Source organism: Capricornis sumatraensis, chromosome 4 (assembly GCF_032405125.1).
Source record: "Capricornis sumatraensis isolate serow.1 chromosome 4, serow.2, whole genome shotgun sequence".
Lineage (NCBI taxonomy): Eukaryota > Metazoa > Chordata > Mammalia > Artiodactyla > Bovidae > Capricornis > Capricornis sumatraensis.
In genome coordinates, this window is record NC_091072.1 from 109,048,549 (window position 1) to 109,069,807 (window position 21,259).

The following is a 21,259-nucleotide window of genomic DNA, read 5'->3' on the forward strand; positions in this document are numbered from 1 at the left end:
TCCAAGGGACTCTCAAGAGTCTTCTCCAACACCACAGTTCAAAAGCATCAATTCTTCAGCACTCAGCTTTCTTCACAGTCCCACTATCACATCCATACATGACTAAGCAGGAATATATTCAGTTTGTCTACTGAATATCTCTCCTTGGGTATTTACGATGTAAGCACACCAGAATAAACATTTCCAACCAAAATTATTATTAATAGTAATATTATTCAGTTCAGCTCAGTCGTGTCTGACTCTTTGCTACCCCATGGATGGCAGCACACCAGGCTTCCCTGTCCATCACCAACTCCCCTGTCCACTACCAACTCCCTGAGCTTGCTCAAAGGTATGTCCACCCAGTAGGCATGCTATCCAACCACCTCATCCTCTGCTGTTCCCTTCTCCTCCTGCCTTCAATCTTTCCCAGAATCAGGGTCTTTTCTGAGTCAGTTCTTTGCATCAGGTGGCCAGAGAATCTAAGCTTCAGCTCCAATGAATATTCAGGGTTGATTTCCTTTAGGATTGACTGTTTTGAGCTCCTTGCAATCCAAGGGACTCTCAAGAGTCTTCTCCAACACCACAGTTCAAATAGAACAGAGCACAGGCCATAGCAGACTCTCCAGAAATATTGAATGAAGTGAAAAAACCTCTCTCTCTCTCTCTCTCTCTCTCTCACACACACACACACACACACACACACACACACCTGTTCATATAATTATGTTTAACAACAGGACATAAAACTGGTAAGAAAATAACAAAAAGCTAATTGGTTGTGCATGAAAGCATGAGTTACTGTGCGATGTGTGCGTGCTAAGTCGCTTCAGTTCCGTCCAACTCTTTGCGACCCTACAGACTAGTAGCCCTCCAGACTTCTCTGTGGGAGAAGGCAATGGCACCCCACTCCAATACGCTTGCCTGGAAACTCCCATGGACGGAGGAGCCCGGTGGGCTGCGGTCCAGGGGGTCGTGAGGAGTCAGACATGACTGAGCGACTTCACTTTCACTTTTCACTTTCATCCCAGGGACAGGGGAGCCTGGTGGGCTGCCATCTATGGGGTCGCACAGAGTCAGACACGACTGAAGCGACTTAGCAGTAGCAGCAGACTTCTCTGTCCATTGCATTCTTCAGGCAAGAATACTGGAGTAGGTTGCCATGCCCTTCTCCAGGCGATCTTCCCAACCCAGGGATTGAACCCGCGTCTCTTACATCTCCTGCGTTGGCAGGCAGGTTAAGAATATCAGACTTTGAAGCTGAGTGACCTCTGCCAGACTGCCACTTATCAGTTGCTAATCCTTGCTTTCTTCGCAGGCCGAAGAGACTTAAAAATATGTACCTCATTTCGAATCATCACGGGGTCGCGAGGAGTCAGCCGCGACTGAGCGACTGAACTGAACTGAACTGAACGGTCACAATGCGCTTTACTGTGAAACCATGAAGGTAAAGAACTTTGCTTGGTGTAGGGCACATAGTGAGGGTTAGTGATGGTCAGCTGTTAATGACGACGGGAGTGTTTTCTTTTACGATACGCACATTTCTCTTATAAACCTTCGCTCAAGACAGCTGATAAACTTCCACAGCCACCTACTCACTCAGACACTCCGCCGTTCCCAGAAGGCTCTGGGGACTGGCGCTCCTGCTCCGTCCGCTACTTCCGTTCACGTGGTGCACCTAGGCTCCTCCCCGTTTCCAACATGGCGGCTCCCACTAACTCGAGCCGCACGTGAGATAGTCTACTTACGTGGGCGCCCAAGTGTGTGAACCAGTTTCCTTTCTCTACAGCCTGTAGCATCCCTTCGACCCTTCCCGAGATCTTCGCGGGCCGCTGCCCCTCTGCAGCCATGAAGCCAAAGCCGATTTCCCACAAGACCGAGAACACGTACCGGGTGAGCGAGGGAACTTGCCGGTGGGCCTGATTCTGAGCGGGATTCTAGGAGTACCGTGCTCCGGACCGAGCGGGAGTCTCTTGTCCGGAGGCTCTGGCAAACGAGCTTTCCTCTCTCCTAGAGTAATAAATAATGGGATGGGGAAGGAAGCCGGAACTCCAGACAACCAATTCAGTATCACAGACTAACCGGTTAGGATTTTTTTTTTTTTTTTTTTGCTCTTTTGTCGTTGAAAATCGAATTGGGGAGGCGGGTCGGTGGAGGAGGTAAGTGACTTAGAGCTTCTGGCTGATAACACCCCTTTCTGTTTGTTTCTAGAGGGTTTCTTTGTTACTCCACAACCGTAGGTCTGTGTATATTTAAAAATACAGTTGGTGAAACGACTTCGCCAGATTCTGTGCTTGCAGTAGGGTATGAGTGAAACCTAGCAGTAGATCTAGCGAGGCCACATTGCTGTCTTTTAACACAGTGTAGCATGGGAATTTGATTTTAAACATTTTGCAAATATAGAAATATTTCATTTTCTTCCTATAGTAGTGCAGTGCATTTGTTTAACGCTCATTCAGTTTGTTTAAAGTTGTCTTTTGTGATTCATCAGTGATGTCTACTTCTAGTTGTAAAACTCAGTTATACATTTTATGATTGATTGAAAATACAAGTCTGAAATTGAAAGTAAAGCTTATCATCATTTCTAATGATAGAACATGAGGTGGCGTATGGAAGCTTTAAACTTTATACTTTCACAAGGAAATTGTCAACGTGATTATATAGCACTAAAACAGATATTCAAGATGTGAAACGTATAAAATGATAATGTATTTTAAATATACTCCTCCCCTTCAGTTTCTTACATTTGCTGAGCGACTGGGGAATGTGAATATCGACATTATTCACCGAATTGATAGAACTGCAAGCTATGACGAGGTAAGAGAATGTTAAATTAGCTGATCTTCAAGTACTCATAGTTGGTTTTTCAGTCTGAGACTTGAATTATTTCTCAAGCCATTCTTTTGTGAACCTGAAATGCATTAGACCTGTGCTGTCTCAAACAGCAGCCACACTTGACAGATTAGATAGAATTAAATAAAAAATTCAAGTGCTCAGTAGCTATATGTGGCCAGTTGCTACCATGTTGACCAAATGCAGATATGGAACAGTTTCATCATTGCAAAAGTTCTATTGGATGATGTTAGAAAATTGACTGGATTCTCAGGTGGCCTCTGACTCCAGTCTCTTCCTTCCCTTGTGCATTCTGAGCCCCGCTGCAGATCTGTATTCCTGAAACTACAGTTTTAAAGAGATTTTGAGCAAGTTACTTTACTGGGGCTTAGTTTCCTCCTTTATTTAAAAAAAGGGGGGCTTGACCATATAACTTTTTTCCGTTTCTGACCATGCTATAATTCAGCCATAACTCTATTCAAAAATCACTGCATCATTTCTCTGCCATAATTTTTATAACATGCATCAACTTGGGATTCAACCTCAGTTTTTACAGCTTTTCACTTGATTCTAGTCAGGCTCTGCTCACTGTCACTTTGAATGCCTTGTCTGTAATATGTGAATTCAGCTAAGTGATGTTATCTAGGTAGGCACATAATGCTTTGGGAGCTCACAGTGAAGGGAGCCTAACCAAGATTCTTTAGGGGTGTAAAGTGAGGTGTCAAAAAAGATTAAGTAGACAAGTGTTACATGAATTGAGTCTTGTTTCTGCGGGCTTTAGCATGGCAAAGAAAGCAGAAAAGGCTGATTCAGGCTGAGGAAGAAACCTTTATAAAGGAATAGAGGCTAAAGAGAGCATGTCACATTCAAGAACCTGCAGAGCATTTTGGTATGCTTATAATTGGATGTGGGATGTTTGTGTTGATGGTAACTGTGAATGGGTGAAAGGGGTGAAGATAATGCTGAAGAGATAATTAAGGACCATGAAAACCTTCATATCCAGCTAAGTTTGAATTTATCCTGAAACTATGGGAAATCATTCTAGGATTATAAGGCAGGGGAGTGTGTGACATGATCCAAGTGTAACTTTTAGATCTCTTTGGCTTTAATGTGGAGGAAAGAGCACAACTGGAGTCAGGGCAACCATTTTTGATGATTTGGTAGTCATCTAAGTAAGAACTTTAGTTTCATATAAATATGTGCAAACACTTAAAGAGGTTTTCTTTTTTTCCTCTTAAGAAAAATTGGTTCCTACCATATTCCTCACTATAAAACCTGCTTTTCTCACTTTGAAAGAATACTTTCAACATCCTTCTAATTCAGTAATAGATATAATTTTTGACACATGGTATATCTTACTATGTGTAGACCATGCGGTATATGCCAACCATTTTCCTATTGTTGGATATTTAGGCTTTTTTCTATTTCCCCCCACCCCCCCCCCCCACAATAAAGCTGAATGAACATCTTTATACTTACAAAATCACAAATTTTATAAGAAAATCTCCAAGAATGGAATCACTGGGTTAAAGGACATACCTGTTTTTAATTTTAATAGAAATGCCAGATTACTTCTGGCAGATAGTGTAGCAATTCATTTTTCCAAAAGCAGAATGAAAGAACTGTAAGAGTCAACATTTTTCCTGGCTTAAAATTGTGAAAAAAATAAATTTTTTTTAAAAATGTGACTATTGCATATGTTTAAATTTGCTGCCCATATTGTATACCTGATTGCTTTTTAAGGTGTATTAGTTAATGCCCTTTTCTAAAAAAAAAAACTAAGAGGATTTTTTTCAACTCTTGTCTATCATCATTGTCTTAAAATATTAATGTATCTTTATTCTTATTTATCTTGATTATAGTTTTCCTTTGAGTTGTCTAATTGATGGACTGCTTTAATCTTGGCAGGAAGTTGAAACCTACTTTTTTGAGGGTCTGCTGAAGTGGAGAGAATTGAACCTGACGGAACACTTTGGTATTTTCTGTTTTGTTTCTATTTTATTCACCTGTCATTTGCACTGAATATGGTCAAAACAGCTAAAGAGTGGTGTGATGGAAAAGTAGAACTTTTTTCTTTCCTCTACCCAGGGAAATTTTACAAAGAGGTTATTGACAAATGCCAGTCATTCAATCAGCTGGTGTACCATCAAAATGAGATGGTTCAGAGTTTGAAGACTCACTTGCAAATCAAGAACAGTTACGCCTATCAGCCCCTTTTGGAGTAAGTAGCATGTTGAGAGAAAGGTGACAACATTTATCTGAATTTTAAGAAAGGTTGCTTTATAGCTACATGTGCTTTAGATCTAGTGTTTGTAATGTAGAAGCAAGAATTTACCTTTGTTGTTGTTGTTAGATTAAAATATTGGTATATTACTGTAAAGCAGAATCTTAAGGATATATATTCTTTTGCTTTCTCTACTTTTATAAGAACCTGAGTTTTGACAGTTTTGGAACGATTGACCGTAACTTGTGATAGTGTATCTTCTTGCTCTAGCCTGATTTCTTTGCTCAACTCTTAAAACATGAAAAATTTTATACTTCTTTTGAGACTTGGTTTAGAAGGTTCAATTAACCTTTTCATCATAGGCGATTGGTTATCATTTGTGAACTAGATTTGTAGTGTTCGGTTTTTAATCTTCATGTCTCAGAATCAATTACCTTCTTTATTTTTTTCATCCAGTTTGGTTGTACAGTTGGCACGAGATCTGCAGACAGACTTCTATCCCCATTTTCAGGATTTTTTTCTGACCATCACCTCAATCCTGGAGACTCAGGACACGGAGTTGTTAGAATGGGCTTTCACCTCTCTGTCATACCTGTACAAGTACCTTTGGAGACTGATGGTGAAAGACATGCCCAATATATACAGGTAACCCTTTTCTCTCATACACATTTTTCTTTTTTTCCTCTTTTTTTTTTTAGCTTTAAAATTTTATTTTGTATATAATTCAGTGCTATTTAGTAAATTTATAAAGTTATGCAACGATCACCACAATCCAGTTTAAGAATGTTTCCCTCATCTCCAAAAGATTTCTCATGCCCTTCTGCAGTCAGTCCTGCTCCGCATCTGTATCACTTTGAGAGCAAAAGCAATATGCGCTTGTCAAACGTAAGATTTCCTCTGTGGAAACAACGATGTGCTCGAAGCCCCTTAGAAGAGTGATCCTCTTCTACAGTGATAGTTTTTAGCGTTTAAGTTGTGTTAAGTTTTTATCTTTTGGTCAAGGGAGGTTTTTATTTTTTTAGTTTTTGGCTACGCTGGCTCTTTGTTACTGCACACAAGCTTTCTCCAGTTGTGGCAAACAGGCGCTGCTGTCTAGTTTCAGTGCGTGGAGCCCAGGCTGTAGGTACATGGGCTTCAGGAGTTGCGGCACAGGGGCTCAGTTGCTCCACAGAACGTGGAATCTTCCCGGATCAGAAATCGAACCCATGTCCCCTGCTTTGGCAGGCAGATTCTTTATCCACTACTCCACCAGGGAAGTCCAGGCAGTTTTTACTGATACTGACAACAGCCAGTCCTAGAATGTTTAATGTCTGTTACCGTCAGTCTTCCATTTGACATGTGAGTGTCATGTAATCAAATGAGATTGTAAACTGCTTATTTTATTATACCTTCCTTGCATAGTGTTAAGAACATAATTGACATGTACTATTAATGCATCTTTATCAAAATGATTAATTAAACATCTTATTTTCTCATAGCATGTATAGTACACTTCTGGCTCATAAAAAGCTACATATAAGAAATTTTGCTGCTGAAAGCTTTACTTTTTTGATGAGAAAGGTTAGTTTGACAATTATATGTTTATTGCTCATTAATTCTCAAGAATCTGATGAACAGAAGGCAATATCTTTTATAATATGGTTATTATGGACTGACATATATATATATAAATGGAAACCAGTTACTGTTTTGAGGTTATCTCATCATTGTTGTTTTTGCTTACTAATGTGAAATAATTTGGTGGTTTCTTTTATTATTACATGGTGTATATACATTCTCTAATTCATGTCAGTCTGTACATGAGCAGTGAGATTAACAGGGATTTTTATAATAGTTTCCTGTAAGCAACTGGTTGTATAGTGTCATTTGTTTTTGTTTTTATAAGAGTTTTTATAATAAAATCATTGCTATTAAATTTCTTTCATACTCATAAATGATAGAATGTTGCCTTATATAGTTTTTCTTGGTACATACCTTCATATTATACCAATGAATTAATCACTTCTGTGTAACATTAAAAATGTTACTGTACTCTCGCAGTAGTTTGAAATCATTGCAAGTGTCTCTTTTCAGAATTTTTTTCCTTATTACATTTAAATATACATCTGTAGAATAGCAAATAGTAATTCTTTTGGATATGTTTATGTTGTAAATGCAGTTTTCCATTTGCATTTTGTGTTTTAGGTTTCTGATAAAAATGCACTTTTCAATTTAATGTTTCTTGATCTTGATGAACATCCAGAAAAAGTAGAAGGCGTTGGACAGTTGCTCTTTGAAATGTGCAAAGGAGTTAGAAATATGTTTCACTCTTGCACAGAGAAGGTAAATAAGCTAGAGGAGTTCCTTGAGTCTTTGTGAAAAGGATTAAAAAGGAAATGGATGAGATATACACAGGTGATTCAGAGAGAGGATTATGTAGAATAAATAGAAAACATTTGGGGAGCATTAGGGCTTTAAAAGCAGTGCTTACCTGATATAGGCCCTGGGTTATTAGGTATTTCTCATGTAAAAAATCACTGCTCTCTTTTTCATCCTGCATGCTGGAAGGTAAGACAAATTGATCAGTGAGTGAGGGTAATGGGGGGTGGGCAGTTGTATGATAAAATTCCTAATCCTAGTTTTGAAATTGTTTTGGGACACATAGTTAACCACCAAAACTGTCATATCCTTGATTATCCTGAATCAGATTTTAAGATAGCTTGATCAGAGTGGAGAATAATCAAGAGTGGAAATAACAGTGTAGTACTTGAGACTAAGAGTGTACACATTCATTTTCATGACTCTTGGATTTCCACAGGCAGTAAAGCTAATTTTGCAAAAGCTCGGACCAGTTACAGAAACAGAAGCTCAACTTCCATGGATTTTAGTTGGAGAAACACTCAAAAACATGGTCAAATCCGCTGCACTCTATATCTACAAGGAACATTTTGGAATATTCTTTGAATGTTTGCAAGTGAGTTGTGGTTTTTAAGTATTTGTGTGTGACTAGGAGTCCAGGAGTTGATTGCTGTTGTTCTTAGCTCAGCGGATTGCTGCTGGAGATTATATTCTATAATTGTTTTTACCATAATTTTACACACTTCTAGGATTTTCCTTCCCTCTCCCCGCTGTGCTGATACTTTTACTTGCTTTCAGTATCTTGAGAGGCATGCAGTAGAGTGTTGTGGTTAAGAGCACAGGCTTCGGAGCCAGATGGCCTCTTTGCCACTTACTGCTCCTGTGACTTGGGAAAGTCATTTAAGTGTCTAGTCCTCATTCTTTTCATCTGGTAACTAAGAGTAATAGTATTCTCTACCTGTGAGGATGGTGAGGAAATACTTGTTAAGAACTTGAAACAGTGCACTCAGAAATGTTGTTGATATGTCTGTGGCCACACCACCCTGAACTCACCCAATCTCATCTGATCTCAGAAGCTAAGCAGGGTCAGCCCTGGTTAGTACTTGGATGGGAATAACATTCATGGTTATCATTAGTGACTCTCAGTAAAGGTGTCTTTTTCTTTCAAAGCAAAAGATTGTGAAAATTTGAGTGGCTTCACATAATATTTTCATTAACAGATGAGTTTGATAGTTGATAGTTTTTCTCTCTTAAATTCTTCGTTTGCAGGAATCACTCCTGGACCTACATACAAAAGTAACCGAAACTAACTGTGGTGAAAGTTCTGAACAGATTAAAAGGTTGTTAGAAACATACCTGATACTTGTAAAACATGGAAATGGATCAAAGATAACCAAACCTGTTGATGTTTGTAAAGTAAGTTCCCAACTTAGTTTGCTTAGAACATGTTTGTTAGAAGCTGACTGCTAAGTGTTCATTGTTTTCCCTTTTGTTTTACAGGTCTTGTCTCAAACATTACAAACAGCCCATCTCTCTACATCTTGCCGGGAGACACTCTTGGATGTAGTTTCTGCTTTGATCCTAGGCGAAAATGTTTCCTTGCCAGAGACCCTCATCAGAGAAACCATAGAAAAAGTAATTTACTTCAGCAAATATTAATCGAGTAGTTAATATGTTTAGCACTGAGTAAGCCTTTAGGGGAATACCAGTGAAGCCTGGCAAAGGCTCTGCCTTCAGGGAATTTATAATCTTGTTAAGGAGATGTGAATCACATGCTGTATTGGAAATAAAACAAATGTGATAAAAGCTAAATCTGCTCAGCAAATATTCACCTGAACAAGTATTTACTTAACCAAGTGTAGGCTATGGACTAGATATGGTAGGATGGACAGTTTTTTGTGTTTTTTTTGCCTGTGATTTTTTTGTTAGGGAGGTGGTGTCTTGGTGAAAGTGAAGTCGCTCAGTCATGTCCGACTCTTTGCGACCCCGTGAACTGTAGCCCACCAGGCTCCTCTGTCCATAGGATTCTCCAGGCAAGAATACTGGAGTGGGTTGCCATTTCCTTCTCCAGGGGATCTTCCCAACCCAGGGTTCGAATCCAGGTCTCCTGCATTGCAGGCAGACGCTTTAACCTCTGAGCGTCTTGGTAGTATATAGTTAAAATCTGTTGAATCAGTCTGTCAGCATTGAACTCTGGGAGTTGGTGATGGACAGGGAGGCCTGGTGTGCTGCAGTTCATGGGGTCGCAAAGAGTTGGACACGACTGAGCGACTGAACTGAACTGAACTGAAACTTAAAGGTTAATTCTGTCTGGGATTGTGGAACAGTAAACGCTTTTCAATGGACTTATATTTTGGATAGTCCTTAAAGGTTAAATATCAGTCTGCTAGTCAGAGAAGGAATTAAAAACTCTAGGAGAGAGAACAACAAAGATGTGTTCAAAAATGTATGGGCTGTGGGCACAGGAAGTGTGATATATATCAGTAAGGCTCTGCTTGGCTTTGAAAAATTAGGTTGGATTTTTTCCCTCTGCAAGTAGTGGAGGGTCCTGAAAAAACGATAAACGGGGAAATGAATGAGATTGGCATCTTAGTGAGTTAAGAAGATGAATTGGAGGGAGGTGGGATTGAAAGTAAAAATCAGTTAGGTTCTTTGTAGGGCAGCAGTGTAAAGTTATAAAGAAGGTATAAAGTGTTGCTTGCCCTTTTATGTTTCTGTGTAGCTGGGAAAGAATGAGCAGGTCTTAGGCAGAGCACCTGTGTTAATCACTGGAAGTACAGTGACCTTCGAATCTGTAAGTCCCTTTGGAGAAGGCTGAGCACTTAGAATGCTGGTGGGAGTGTGCCCACCATTCCTTTACTTTCCTGGCAGTGGCAGACTCAGCAATCCAGTTCTTCTTGCTTCCTATGACTACTTTAACTTGTATTGGGCATCCCACTACTTCCTCCTTGCAAGCTAGAGGGCCTTGAAGATTTGGGATGTTTTTATTTTCAGGAATGGGAGAGTACTCTCTTTGTACTTACATTAGTATTCTTTGCCACAGATTTTTGAAAGCAACTTTGAAAGACTCTTAATTTTGGATTTTTCAGAAGTCATGTTTGGTATGAAGCAGTTTGAGCAGGTGAGTGAGATTATTAAGTCTTGGATTTGACTCTGTCATGATGAAAATAATCAATTTAAAAAATCCTGTGATTTTTGTGTTTTGAAAGGAAAAGGATTTGATGTTTTTAATTCTTTTTTTTGAAGCAATTATATTCCAGTTCTAGGTCACATGTGAAACTTGATTCCACATGCTAAGCATTTTCAGTTATAATAGGTAAACAATTTGGTTTTAGTAATCTTTTAGGAAGTTATAGCCTGTAGTGGTGGCCTAGAAGGTAAAGAATCTACCTGCTGTGTGGAAGGCCTGGGTTGGGAAGATCCCCTGGAGAAGGGAATGGCTACCCACTCCAGTAGCCTGGAGAATCCCACGGACAGAAGAGCCTGGCTTGCTATAGTCCTTGGGGTCGCAAAGAGTTGGACACAACTGAGTGACAAACACTTACACTTTTCACTTACACAGTGTGTCATCAAATCCTGAGTTTATCTTTTCCCCTCGCCCCCATCGAACATTTGCCACTCCTTAAAACTGGTGATCCTACTATGTACTGCATAGAAGTCTATCTCTTCTCTTGTTTTCCCCTTTAGTCTTTAATAATAAATATTTTTGGTTGTCTCAAAAAAAAAAAAACACCACTTCTTTAATACACTGCTTTTCCTTGACCTTAATTTTAGTCCTCATCTGTAGGCTTCCTCCTGCTTAGGTGGATTCTTTTTCTTTTATGCTACTCTTCTCAGTAGAGAGTTAACATCACAAATTTTGGTTGAGGTCGTAGTCAGCACTTCTTATAAGCAAGGAGTATTTTATATTTACATTTCCTTTTTTTGTATACCCTTTCATTTTTTCCAGTTGCCTCATTTTTTAAAAACTGGAAATTGCTTCTTTAAAATTGTTCGTCAGCGAGCCTTCCGGCAGCCTCGTAGAATGCCTTTCACACAGCAAACTAGCAGATCATTTAACAGATCTTTCCTCTTCTGGAGACAGTCTTCCCAGAGCCGTTTAACTCTGAACGGGTTGCTTTCTCTGCCCACTGCACAGATGCCATGCTGGGACTTGCCCATTTCCTGGGTCCCATGTCTTTCTCTTGCGATAGCTTGCATTCTTACATTGTAGTTTACTTTCTTATTTTGATGAAACACATTCTCCAGAGGTTCCTGAGAAAAGGTGAACGGTAGTAAAATTTTGAGCTTTAGTACGTCTGAAAGTGTCTTGTCTCCTCACTCTACACTGCCAGTACCCCAGGTATAGCATTTTAGAGTCTTCCTCAGTTTTTCAGGCCTTGCTCCATTGTCTTCTTGCCTCCTTTGCTCCTGTGGAGAGATCTGGTATCTTTGTTTATGATCTCTTTTTCTTTGTGGAAGCGTTAGGATATTCTCTTCATTAGATGTTCTGAAATTTACATCTGTTAATAAGTGTGATTTCCTTTTTTATTTTTAGCTTTTCCTACCCAGCTTTCTCGTGTATATTGAGAATTGCTTCATGACAAATGATGCTGCAGTCAGAGATGAAGCTCTGGCCATTTTGGCCAAGCTCATTCTTAACAAAGCAGCACCTCCCACCGCTGGCTCCATGGCGATTGAGAAGTACCCTCTGCTTTTCTCCCAGCAGACGGTGGGGTAAGTTCTAAAATCCTAATTTCTTATATTCTCGGTAGGGTTACCCATTTAAAAATAATGCATTCAGAATATTGTAAAAACTGAAGATCTACATGTATTAACTGGAAAAATGTCTCTGATATATTGTTACATGAAAAAAATAAGTTGTAGGAGAGTACATCTAATACCATGACATTTTGTAAAGTTAGAATCAAAAGTACATATAAGCATAGGAACACATGTGGAATGGTACAAAAACAGGTTAAGTTGTTAACTTCAGGAAGATGGTAAGTGGAAGAAAGAAGTCACTATTAATTTTCTTAACCTTTTATTTTAAAACGATTGTATATTCACATCTGGTCATAATAAACAGAACAGAGAGGTTCCATATACCTTTCCTGTAGTTTCCCCCCAGTGGCAACATCTTACATAAACTTATTTCAATATCACAACCAGAAAATTGACATTAGTACAATCCACCAACCTTATTCAGATTTACCAGTTTTACATCACTCATCTGTGTGTAAATGTACATGGATATATAGTTCTGTGCAGGTTTATCTCATGTCTGTTCACAACCACCACCAGAGTCAAGATACAGAGCTGTTCCCTCACTGCAAGGATCTCTGGTGCTACTTTCAGTAGCCACAGTCACCCTGCGGCTCTGCATTCCAACCCAAACTCTTGGCAACTACTAATCTTACACTCTGTTTTTACACTTTTGTCATTTCAAGAATACTGTATACATGAAATTATACTGTACAGCGTTGGAGATTGACTTTTTCACACAACATAATTCCCTTGAGACCTATCTAAGTTTTGTGCATCAGTAACCCGTTATTTTTTTAACATTTTTCTGTGTGTTGTTCCTGAGTAGTATTCCAAAGTAATGGATGGAGCAGTCTGTTTAGTCATTCACTTGTTGAAAGATATTTATGCCATTCCTAGTTTTTGGCTATTATGAATAATGCTCTTATTAACATTCATGTACATAGCTTTCCATTTCTCGGAGATAAATGCCTAAAAGCAGACTTGTTGGATGATATGATAAGGGCATGTTCAGGTTGATAAGCTGTCAAGTAGTTTTGCAGAGTGGTAGTGCGGTTTTATATTCCCACCAGCAGTATAGGTGATCCAGTTTCTCTGCATCCTCACCAGCATTTGATATTATCACTAATTTTTTGGTTTTGCCAGTCCGATAGGATGTAGTGATATCTTATGGTGGTTTTAATTTGCATTTCCCTAGTGGCTAAGGATGTTGATATGCTTATTTGCCATCTGCATATCGTCTTTAGTGAAATATATGTTCATTTCCTTGATCCATTTTCTAACTTGATTGTTTCTTTCTTGTTGAGTTTCAAGAATGCTTTATATATTCTGATGTAAATCCTTTCACCTGCTTTGCAAGTATTTTCTCCAAGTCTGTAGCTTATCTTCCTTCACTTAAGATTTTTCACAGATCAGAAGTTTTAAATTTTGATGAGGTCCAGTTTATCAACTTTTCCTTTTATGGATAATGCTTTTGATGTCGAGTCTAAGAACTTTTTTCCTAGCTATAGTTCTCAAGTATTTCCTCCTATTTTTTTTAAAGTCTTATTTTATGTTTTACATTTAAGTCCATGATCCATTTTGAGTTAATTTTTCTATAAGGTGTGAAGTTTAGATCAAGTTTCCTTTTTTGCCTCTAAATGTCGACTGCTCTGGCAACATTTGTTGAAAAGGCTATTCTTTCTCATTGAACTACTTTCGCATCTGTGTCAAAAATCAACTGGACATTAATGTGTGGGACTTTCTGGCTGTCTCTTCTGTTCCACTGATCTATGTGTCTCTTCTCCTCGGATGCCACACTGTCTTATTACTACAGTAAATTAATCAGGAAATCTTAAATCCTTCCACTGTGTTCTTCACTTTCAAAATTGCTTCATCTATTCCTGGTCCTTACTTCTGTATAAATTTTAGAAGAAACTTGCCTATGTCTACAAAATATCCTTGCTGGGATTTTGTTTTGAATTATATTAAATCTAAAGGTCAGTTTGGAGAGACTTGACAACTCCCTAAAGATACACAAAACTGTTACCTTTATTTATGTCAGAAGGATGGTAAGAGGAAGAAAGAAGTGATTATTAGCTTTTAGATTATACAGTTTTGCATTGTTTGAATTGTTAAAAGGGCTGTGGATTACTTTCTCAGTTTTATTAAAAATGATACATACTCTTTGGAAGTTAAAGCAAAGTTTATGTAGTTATTTGAAAGGATTCTGCTTACTATTTTTCAAATAGAAATTATCATTCCTAATAAATGGAAGCATATTAACTTAAAGCAAGTGCCACAGGTTCTGTGTTTTCTTTCCGTAAGAAAACTTCCATCACTAAGAAAATTTCTCTCACCCTGTAGAATAACTTGTCTTTGTCTGAATATTTCTGGTCACACTTCATCCACAAATTTATAGTGGAAATTAAAGAAGATAATAGGTGTGAAAAGAGTCTTCAGAAGATAAACGTATTCTGTCATTTGACAGATACTTATCATATCAGGTACTGTTCTAGGCACTGGGATATAATAATGAAAAAGGGCTTCTTTGGAGGAGATGACACTCTCTGTGGGGCAAGATTTTGAGGCAGGTAAATAGGATAATTTTAGATAGTGATAAAGGAAAAATAAAACGGTGTCGAGAGAGAGTAGATAGAGAACAGCACTAGTCCTGTCTGGAGAGGGGACTTTTGGTCCAATTGTAATGGTAGAAGGATCCAGCCTGGCAGAGAAAGGCTGGGTGAAAGGTTTTCCAGACAGAGAGGAGAGTTCCTGCAAAGACTGTAGGATTGGAATAAGCGTGTATGTTTGAGGAACTAAAGGAAAGCCTGTGCAGGTAAAGAGCATCGAGAAAGGAAGAGAGTGGAAGTAGAGGAAGTGAGAGGAGGAGACAAGGGTCGATCACCCAGGGCCTTACAGGATGACGTAAGAATTACGGATTTTATCGGAGGAGCTCATTGGCAGGTGTGATAAAGCAGGGGGACGACATAGCAACTAATGACTTACCTTTATAAAGCATCTCATTTTTTTTTTGTTTGTAAGATTTCTTGCAGATTATGAGTCATGGTTAGTACTAGAAAGACTGTATAAACAAGTTCTAAAACAACTTTTAGAAATTACCAATAAAATAAACTTGATTTTTATCTACCGTAGTTTCCAAGCATTTAGTGTCCTGATAAGTATGAAACAAAACAGAGTGCAACTTTTTCATTAACTTTAAAGATAAAAAGATGTAGAAAGAAAAACCTGATATTCTACTTCAATTTCATAACAAGTTTACCAGACTGGTCATGGAAGGATAAATTATAATAGATCGTTTTATTTATTGTTTCTTTGACTTTTCTTTCTGTTAGATTCTGTGTTTGAAATAAGACTGAGGTAGAGTTCATTGGTAAACAAGAATACTGCCAAAGTAACAGGTACCTAAAACTGAGTGTCATGTCAGAAAATATCATTGAGTAAACACTTACCAGATTAAAGCAGCAGAGGAAGGAACTTCTAATACTGTCTGAGCCACCAGGGAAGCCCCTTAATCATTTTATCATGTTAAAAAGGAAAGAGGGGGATGGAAGAAGTCAGTTCATACAATAAATTACCTTAAACACTTGTCCATCAGTAGTTCAAATTCAGAAATAATACCTAAAACTGGAAGAGACTTGCTTTGCAAGTTATAAAGCAAATTAAAATAGAAAAAGAAAGCAGAACCAACGGGTTTGAAAAACCTTGTCACTGAAAATCAGTGAATGAGTCATATTTGTTTAGCTGTTTGTATTCAACCATCAGCACCAATTCCCTCCTCCCTGCTAATCTCCACACATGGAAAGGAACCAATTTTTAGAAATTAATTGAAGTATAGTTTCAGAGTGTTGTTAGTTTCTACTGTACAGCAGAGTGAATCAGCTGTATGTGTACATATATTCCCTCTTTTTTGGTTTTCTTTCCTAATTAGGTCGCCACAGAGTGCTGAGTAGAGTTCCTTATGCTATACAGTAGGTTCTCACTAGTTGTCTATTTTATACATAGTATCAGTGGAGGAACCAGTTTTATTTCGAGCTTCAGAGGGCAAAAGCAATTACCTCCTTTTCTTATTTTAAGTATTCATCTTTTCTTCTTTCAGATCCTATATAAGGCAGAAGACGACGAAATCCAAGGGAGGAAAGGAACAGATCTCGGTGTTGGACCATCTTTTATCTATAATTCAGTCACCCCCGAATCAAGATACTACTTACCTTTCATGTTCTTGGGCAGCCCTTGTCGTGTTACCTCATATTAGGTGAGAAAATCAACTGTGTTTAATTGTGAAAAGTATTTTAGCAAACTGATGAAAGTATTTAGTAGTCATTTTTTTTCTATTTCATGAGAAAGTTGTTGCATGCCAGTTTGAGTGTTTCCCTTTTTCTCTCCACTTCTTGGACAGGCCCCTGGAGAAGGAGAAGGTGACACCACTAGTCACCGGCTTCATCGAGTCCCTCTTCATGACTGTTGACAGAGGGAGCTTTGGAAAAGGTCAGTTACAATCACCATTTGTTCTCTTGTCTGTCTTTCCTGGCACACCCAGAGGAACTGTAAACACATGGGTACCAGAGAATAGTACCGTCGTTATATTCTGGCAGAACCCCCCGAGTGTAAATAGGGAAGAAAGAGGCTGAGGTGTAATTACAAGGTTACCACCTCGTAATGTCGTGACCAGGTCAGGATGGTCTGAACATTTGCCTGAGTGCAAAGGTAAAGCAGCAGAATGCTACTACTGTCAAAGAAATGAGATACAACTTCGAGTACCAGCTTGTGTCTTATTCGCATCTCCTATGCCCAGTCCAGCCCCAGTGTATACTTGTCCCCCAGCATTTACTTATTCTGGGCAAGACACTCTCTTGTACCCCCTCCAGCTGCCCTTATGTCTGTGTCCCTACTGCCTGGAGTCCTTTCTGGGTGTGTCATCATTCGGTGAACTCGTAGCTTTCAAAGCAACTCCAGCACAGTATCTCTAAGAAGGCCTTCGGCTCATCCAGGCAGAATTAGATTGCCCTGTCCCAAACACCATTCCTGTTGTATACGTGTCCATCTCTCCCTACTCCCTGATAACAGCAGTTTAAAAGTAGGCATTTTGATCAAAAGAAGGTAAGTATTAAAATTTTGATACAATTAAAAAATAAAAGGTATTTTGTTTTATTCTAGCTCAGTATTTTTTGTTCGTAATCTGTATATATGGTAGTCACTCATTTAAATATTAATGTACTAGGTTCTGTGTTTAGTATCTGTTGAGATACTAAGCAGACATGTTTAGAGAATTTCCAGTGCTCTGTAGCCACGTGTTGCTAGCGACTGCCATATGGGATTGTGGCTACACATTGGCACATGTATAGAGCATTTCTACCGTTGTGGAAAGTTCTATTGGATAGCCTTGTTCTAAGGCTAGAGCAGAGGTCAGCCATTTTTGTGTGTAAAGGACCACACGGTCAAGATTTTAGCTTTTGTGGGCCACGTTCAGTGTTCAGTCTTTGTGGCATATTCTGTTTATTTGTTGTTTTAAACAACCTTTTAAAAATGGGGAAAGCATTCTCATTTTGTTGCCCATAAAAAACCAGACTACCTACAAAATCTGACTTGTGGGTCATAGTTTGCCAACCTTTGATCTAGGATTAGATGATTATCTAACTAACATAAATGGAGTGGATTGTGTGATTTCTTATAAATTGGAGTCATAAAATCAACTTGAGTTTTATACAAAGATAATTTCTTAGCTTTTAGAAAGTCTAAGTCTGTTCTCCTCAAAAGTTCTAATTTTGATAATGCCAGTCAGTAGAACCATTGAATTTTCTCATCTCAGTTGAAGGAAACATACGTTTTTACTCTATTTCTGAATATATTTTTCTCTTAAGAAAGTTAAAGACTTGAAACCTCTTTCAGTTCCTTTCTGTTATATTCTGACATTTGACAGAAAATCCTTCAGAAGGCACAGATTCACTTTAATTTAGGAACTCTATGATAGTTATTGTATCAAAGAAATAAATATTGTGGTCTCTCCTGTTTTTCTGCCTTTAGGAAACTTATTTGTTCTTTGTCAAGCTGTAAATACTCTGCTAGGTTTGGAAGAATCTTCCGAACTTCTTCGTTTGGTTCCTGTGGAACGTGTGAAGAACTTAGTGTTGTGAGTAGACCTACCTTCCATTCAGCTTAATGATGAATCAGATATAAAGGCTTCTGTGTTTGTGAAATGTTGGGTCTACTTTTTACCTGAGCTGTATTCACATAGCAAATGTATTATCGATTTAAATACTTCAGTTAAAATAAGAACATTTCAGATACAGTCTTTAAAGATGATTCATCTTTGTAAAAGGTATTGTACTGTGCATGTAGATTTATAGTATCACAGAGTATTGTGGGTAGATAATGTCAGTCGCATGACATTGCACAGTGGTTCCAGCATATACATTTCTGCTTCTTTCACCATCTTTCTCAGCTTTACACATTTAGCAAACTCTGCTGTGGTCCTTCACTATATACCAGACAATTCAGTTTTTGGTCTCTTAAGTTTATTTTTATTTGAGTCATAACACAGGGCCATTACTCAGAGCCATTCAGCTTAGCGCCCCTTCTAAAGATCGGGCCGTTTGAAAATCTTGTAGTTTGCTTCCGTTTCCAGAGTCTAATCCAATTTATCTCCATGCTTTTAAAAATATATTTGTTCATTTACTTCATTCAATAAATAGTTATTGCTTTTCTCATATACCAGACCCTATTCTAGGCACAGGGAGACACAGTATATGACACAAAATCCCCTGCCTTCATGGAGCTAACACAGTAGCAAGAAGATACACTAAACAAAATAAACAACTGCATATTTTAAAATATGTAGCCTGTTGGACAGTAGTAAAGTTGGGATAGGGCGAGTCTGGAGGTTGGGAACAATAGGATTTTTAACTAGGGGAGTCCTTACGAAGAAGGGGACATGTGAACAGAATCACAGAAGCAGTGAGGGAGTAAGCCATGGGGATGTCGGGGCCCTGGTGAAGACATGAGTGCTGGGGCTCCATGCAAGTGCCTGACTAGAGCATCAGGGAGCCACTGTCCCTGAGCGGAGCCAGGAGTAGGTGATAGGAGAGGTGGAGGTGGCAGGCAGAGCTTGACCTCTGGCCATCGCAGGGCTTGGGCTTTTACTTGGGAGTGAAAGGGAAAGCCCGGGTTTTTTTTTTTTTGATAGGGGAGTAACTCAGGCTGATGCAGGATCACTCCAGCTGCTATATTGAGAAGAGACTGAAGGAGGATAAAGGAGACCAGTTTGGAGACTTACTGCAATAATACAATCTGGGCAAGGCAGCCCTGTCTCTATTGTTAATTGAATTGCCTTAAATTCCTTTAAGGAGAGAATTTGCTGTCATCCTACTTATCATATTACATATGTTGCCCCCTAGCCACTGTTTCTTTAAAATCATCAAACTTCTCACACTGTGTTCTTTAGTGGGAAGAATTTAAGGCATCTGTGGAGGTTTTGAAACAGAAAGGCACTCATAACAGAGTAGGGTTTGTCTGTCCCCTGCAGAAGGCCAGCTGGTCTCCCAGGCAGGTGCTCTTAGCCTCGGAGGCCTGGAAACCTCTAACGGGAATGGATCAGCTTGGAGGGTGGCAGTGACAGCTCCGGTTGTAAAAGTTGTAGGTGGAGGCCTCTGTGCTGAATATGGGCTGGTTATTGGTTAAGCCAGAGGTTTCACAGCCACGACAATCTGGATTTGAACCTTGTCTCTACTACTTACCAGCTCAATAGCCTTGAGTTAGTTCATCTCCACTTTATTCTCAAAAAGGAATAGCCGTATTTCCCTCTTAGAGATAGAATCAAACCCTGAGTGCAGTGGTAACTGTGCAAATTGCATTTATTGTATTTTCATTTTGTGCTGGTCACTCTGCTGAATATTTTCTGTATGTTAATTAATGCAATCTTCACAACTCCCTGAACTGGAAGTACTGTTCACATTATAAAAGGGAGAACTAAAGCTCTCAAATAAATTCAGGGGCATCCCTCATGGATCAGTGATAAAGAACGCGTCTGCCAATACAGGAGACACAGGTTTGATCCCCTGATTTGGGGACATCCCAAATGCTGTGGAGCAACTAACCCCGTAAGCCGCAGCTACTGAGCCTGTGCTCTGGAGCCTGGGAACTGTAATTACTGAAGCCCGCATGCCCTAGAGCCTATTGCTCCACAAGAGAAGCCACCGTAATGAGAAGCCTGCGCACCACAACTAGGGTGGACCATTCTCCGCAACTAGAGAAAAGTCCGTGCAATAGTGAAGACCCAGCACAACCCAAAAAACGTTCTTAAGTAAATCCAGAATCCTAGGTGCTCAGTACCCACTGCTGCCCTGTTGGGAACCACCATCTCTCATCTGGTGATGACAGTAGCTTCCTAACAAGGTTCCTTGCTTTCATCCTGGCCCTGCTGCTGTCCGTTTCGTACCCATCAACAGCTATTCTTTTCAGTTGAAAGAGTACATGTCACTCTTTTGCCAACAACCCTCTGACACTGAATTTTGGCCAGGGGCAATTCTGGAGACTTTTTGATTGTCACAACTGGGGGCTGCCAGTGGGGTCTGGTGGGTAGAGGAGTGTCCTGCAGTGCACAGGACGGGCCTACAGCGAAGTCCCTGGTCCACACGACAGTGGAGCCACTGTTGAGAAACCCTGCTCTCATGGTATCCAGCTCCTGCGGGATGAAGTCCACAGTCCTCATGGTGTTCCTTGGGGCTCTGTGATCTTAGCCCTGGCTTCTGACCTCATCCCCCATCACGCTTCGTTCAGCCTGTTCCAGCTGGAGTGGCTGCCTCAGTTCTGCTCTCAGGGGCAGGCACACCTATCTGGGAATTGGCATTGCTGCTCCCTGTGCCTGGAATGCTTTTCTTCCAGGTGTCCTGCAGCTCACTTCTTGACTTCCTTCAGTTTCTGCCTTCCGTGACCACCCCTCCCGACCCCCCACACCAGTCTTCTCAGTCCAGCCTCCGTTCCCCAATTTGTTTTTGTCCACCATCCTCACCACTGTCATTAATTATTTACTTGTGAGCTACATTCTGCTATTAGAATAAGGGACTTTTTCCGTGGTTTCCTGCTATATCTAGGAAAAGTCACTGGTACATGGTAGACAATAGATATTTGTTGGAGGATAGTACACAG

General features: G+C 39.5%; 1 protein-coding gene across 1 annotated transcript in view; it reads left to right on the plus strand.

The window, feature by feature from the left end:
- Positions 1-1,827: 1,827 nt before the first annotated feature.
- UTP20 (UTP20 small subunit processome component) overlaps positions 1,828-21,259 on the plus strand; it is an 86,300-nt gene continuing 66,868 nt past the window's right edge. The window contains 15 exon segments of the mRNA XM_068969726.1: positions 1,828-1,872; positions 2,716-2,796; positions 4,720-4,786; positions 4,900-5,032; positions 5,492-5,680; positions 6,514-6,595; positions 7,220-7,357; positions 7,833-7,988; positions 8,642-8,788; positions 8,873-9,007; positions 10,416-10,493; positions 11,910-12,088; positions 16,215-16,370; positions 16,515-16,603; positions 18,140-18,245. Of these exon segments, the coding sequence (XP_068825827.1) occupies positions 1,828-1,872; positions 2,716-2,796; positions 4,720-4,786; positions 4,900-5,032; positions 5,492-5,680; positions 6,514-6,595; positions 7,220-7,357; positions 7,833-7,988; positions 8,642-8,788; positions 8,873-9,007; positions 10,416-10,493; positions 11,910-12,088; positions 16,215-16,370; positions 16,515-16,603; positions 18,140-18,245 (1,781 nt within the window).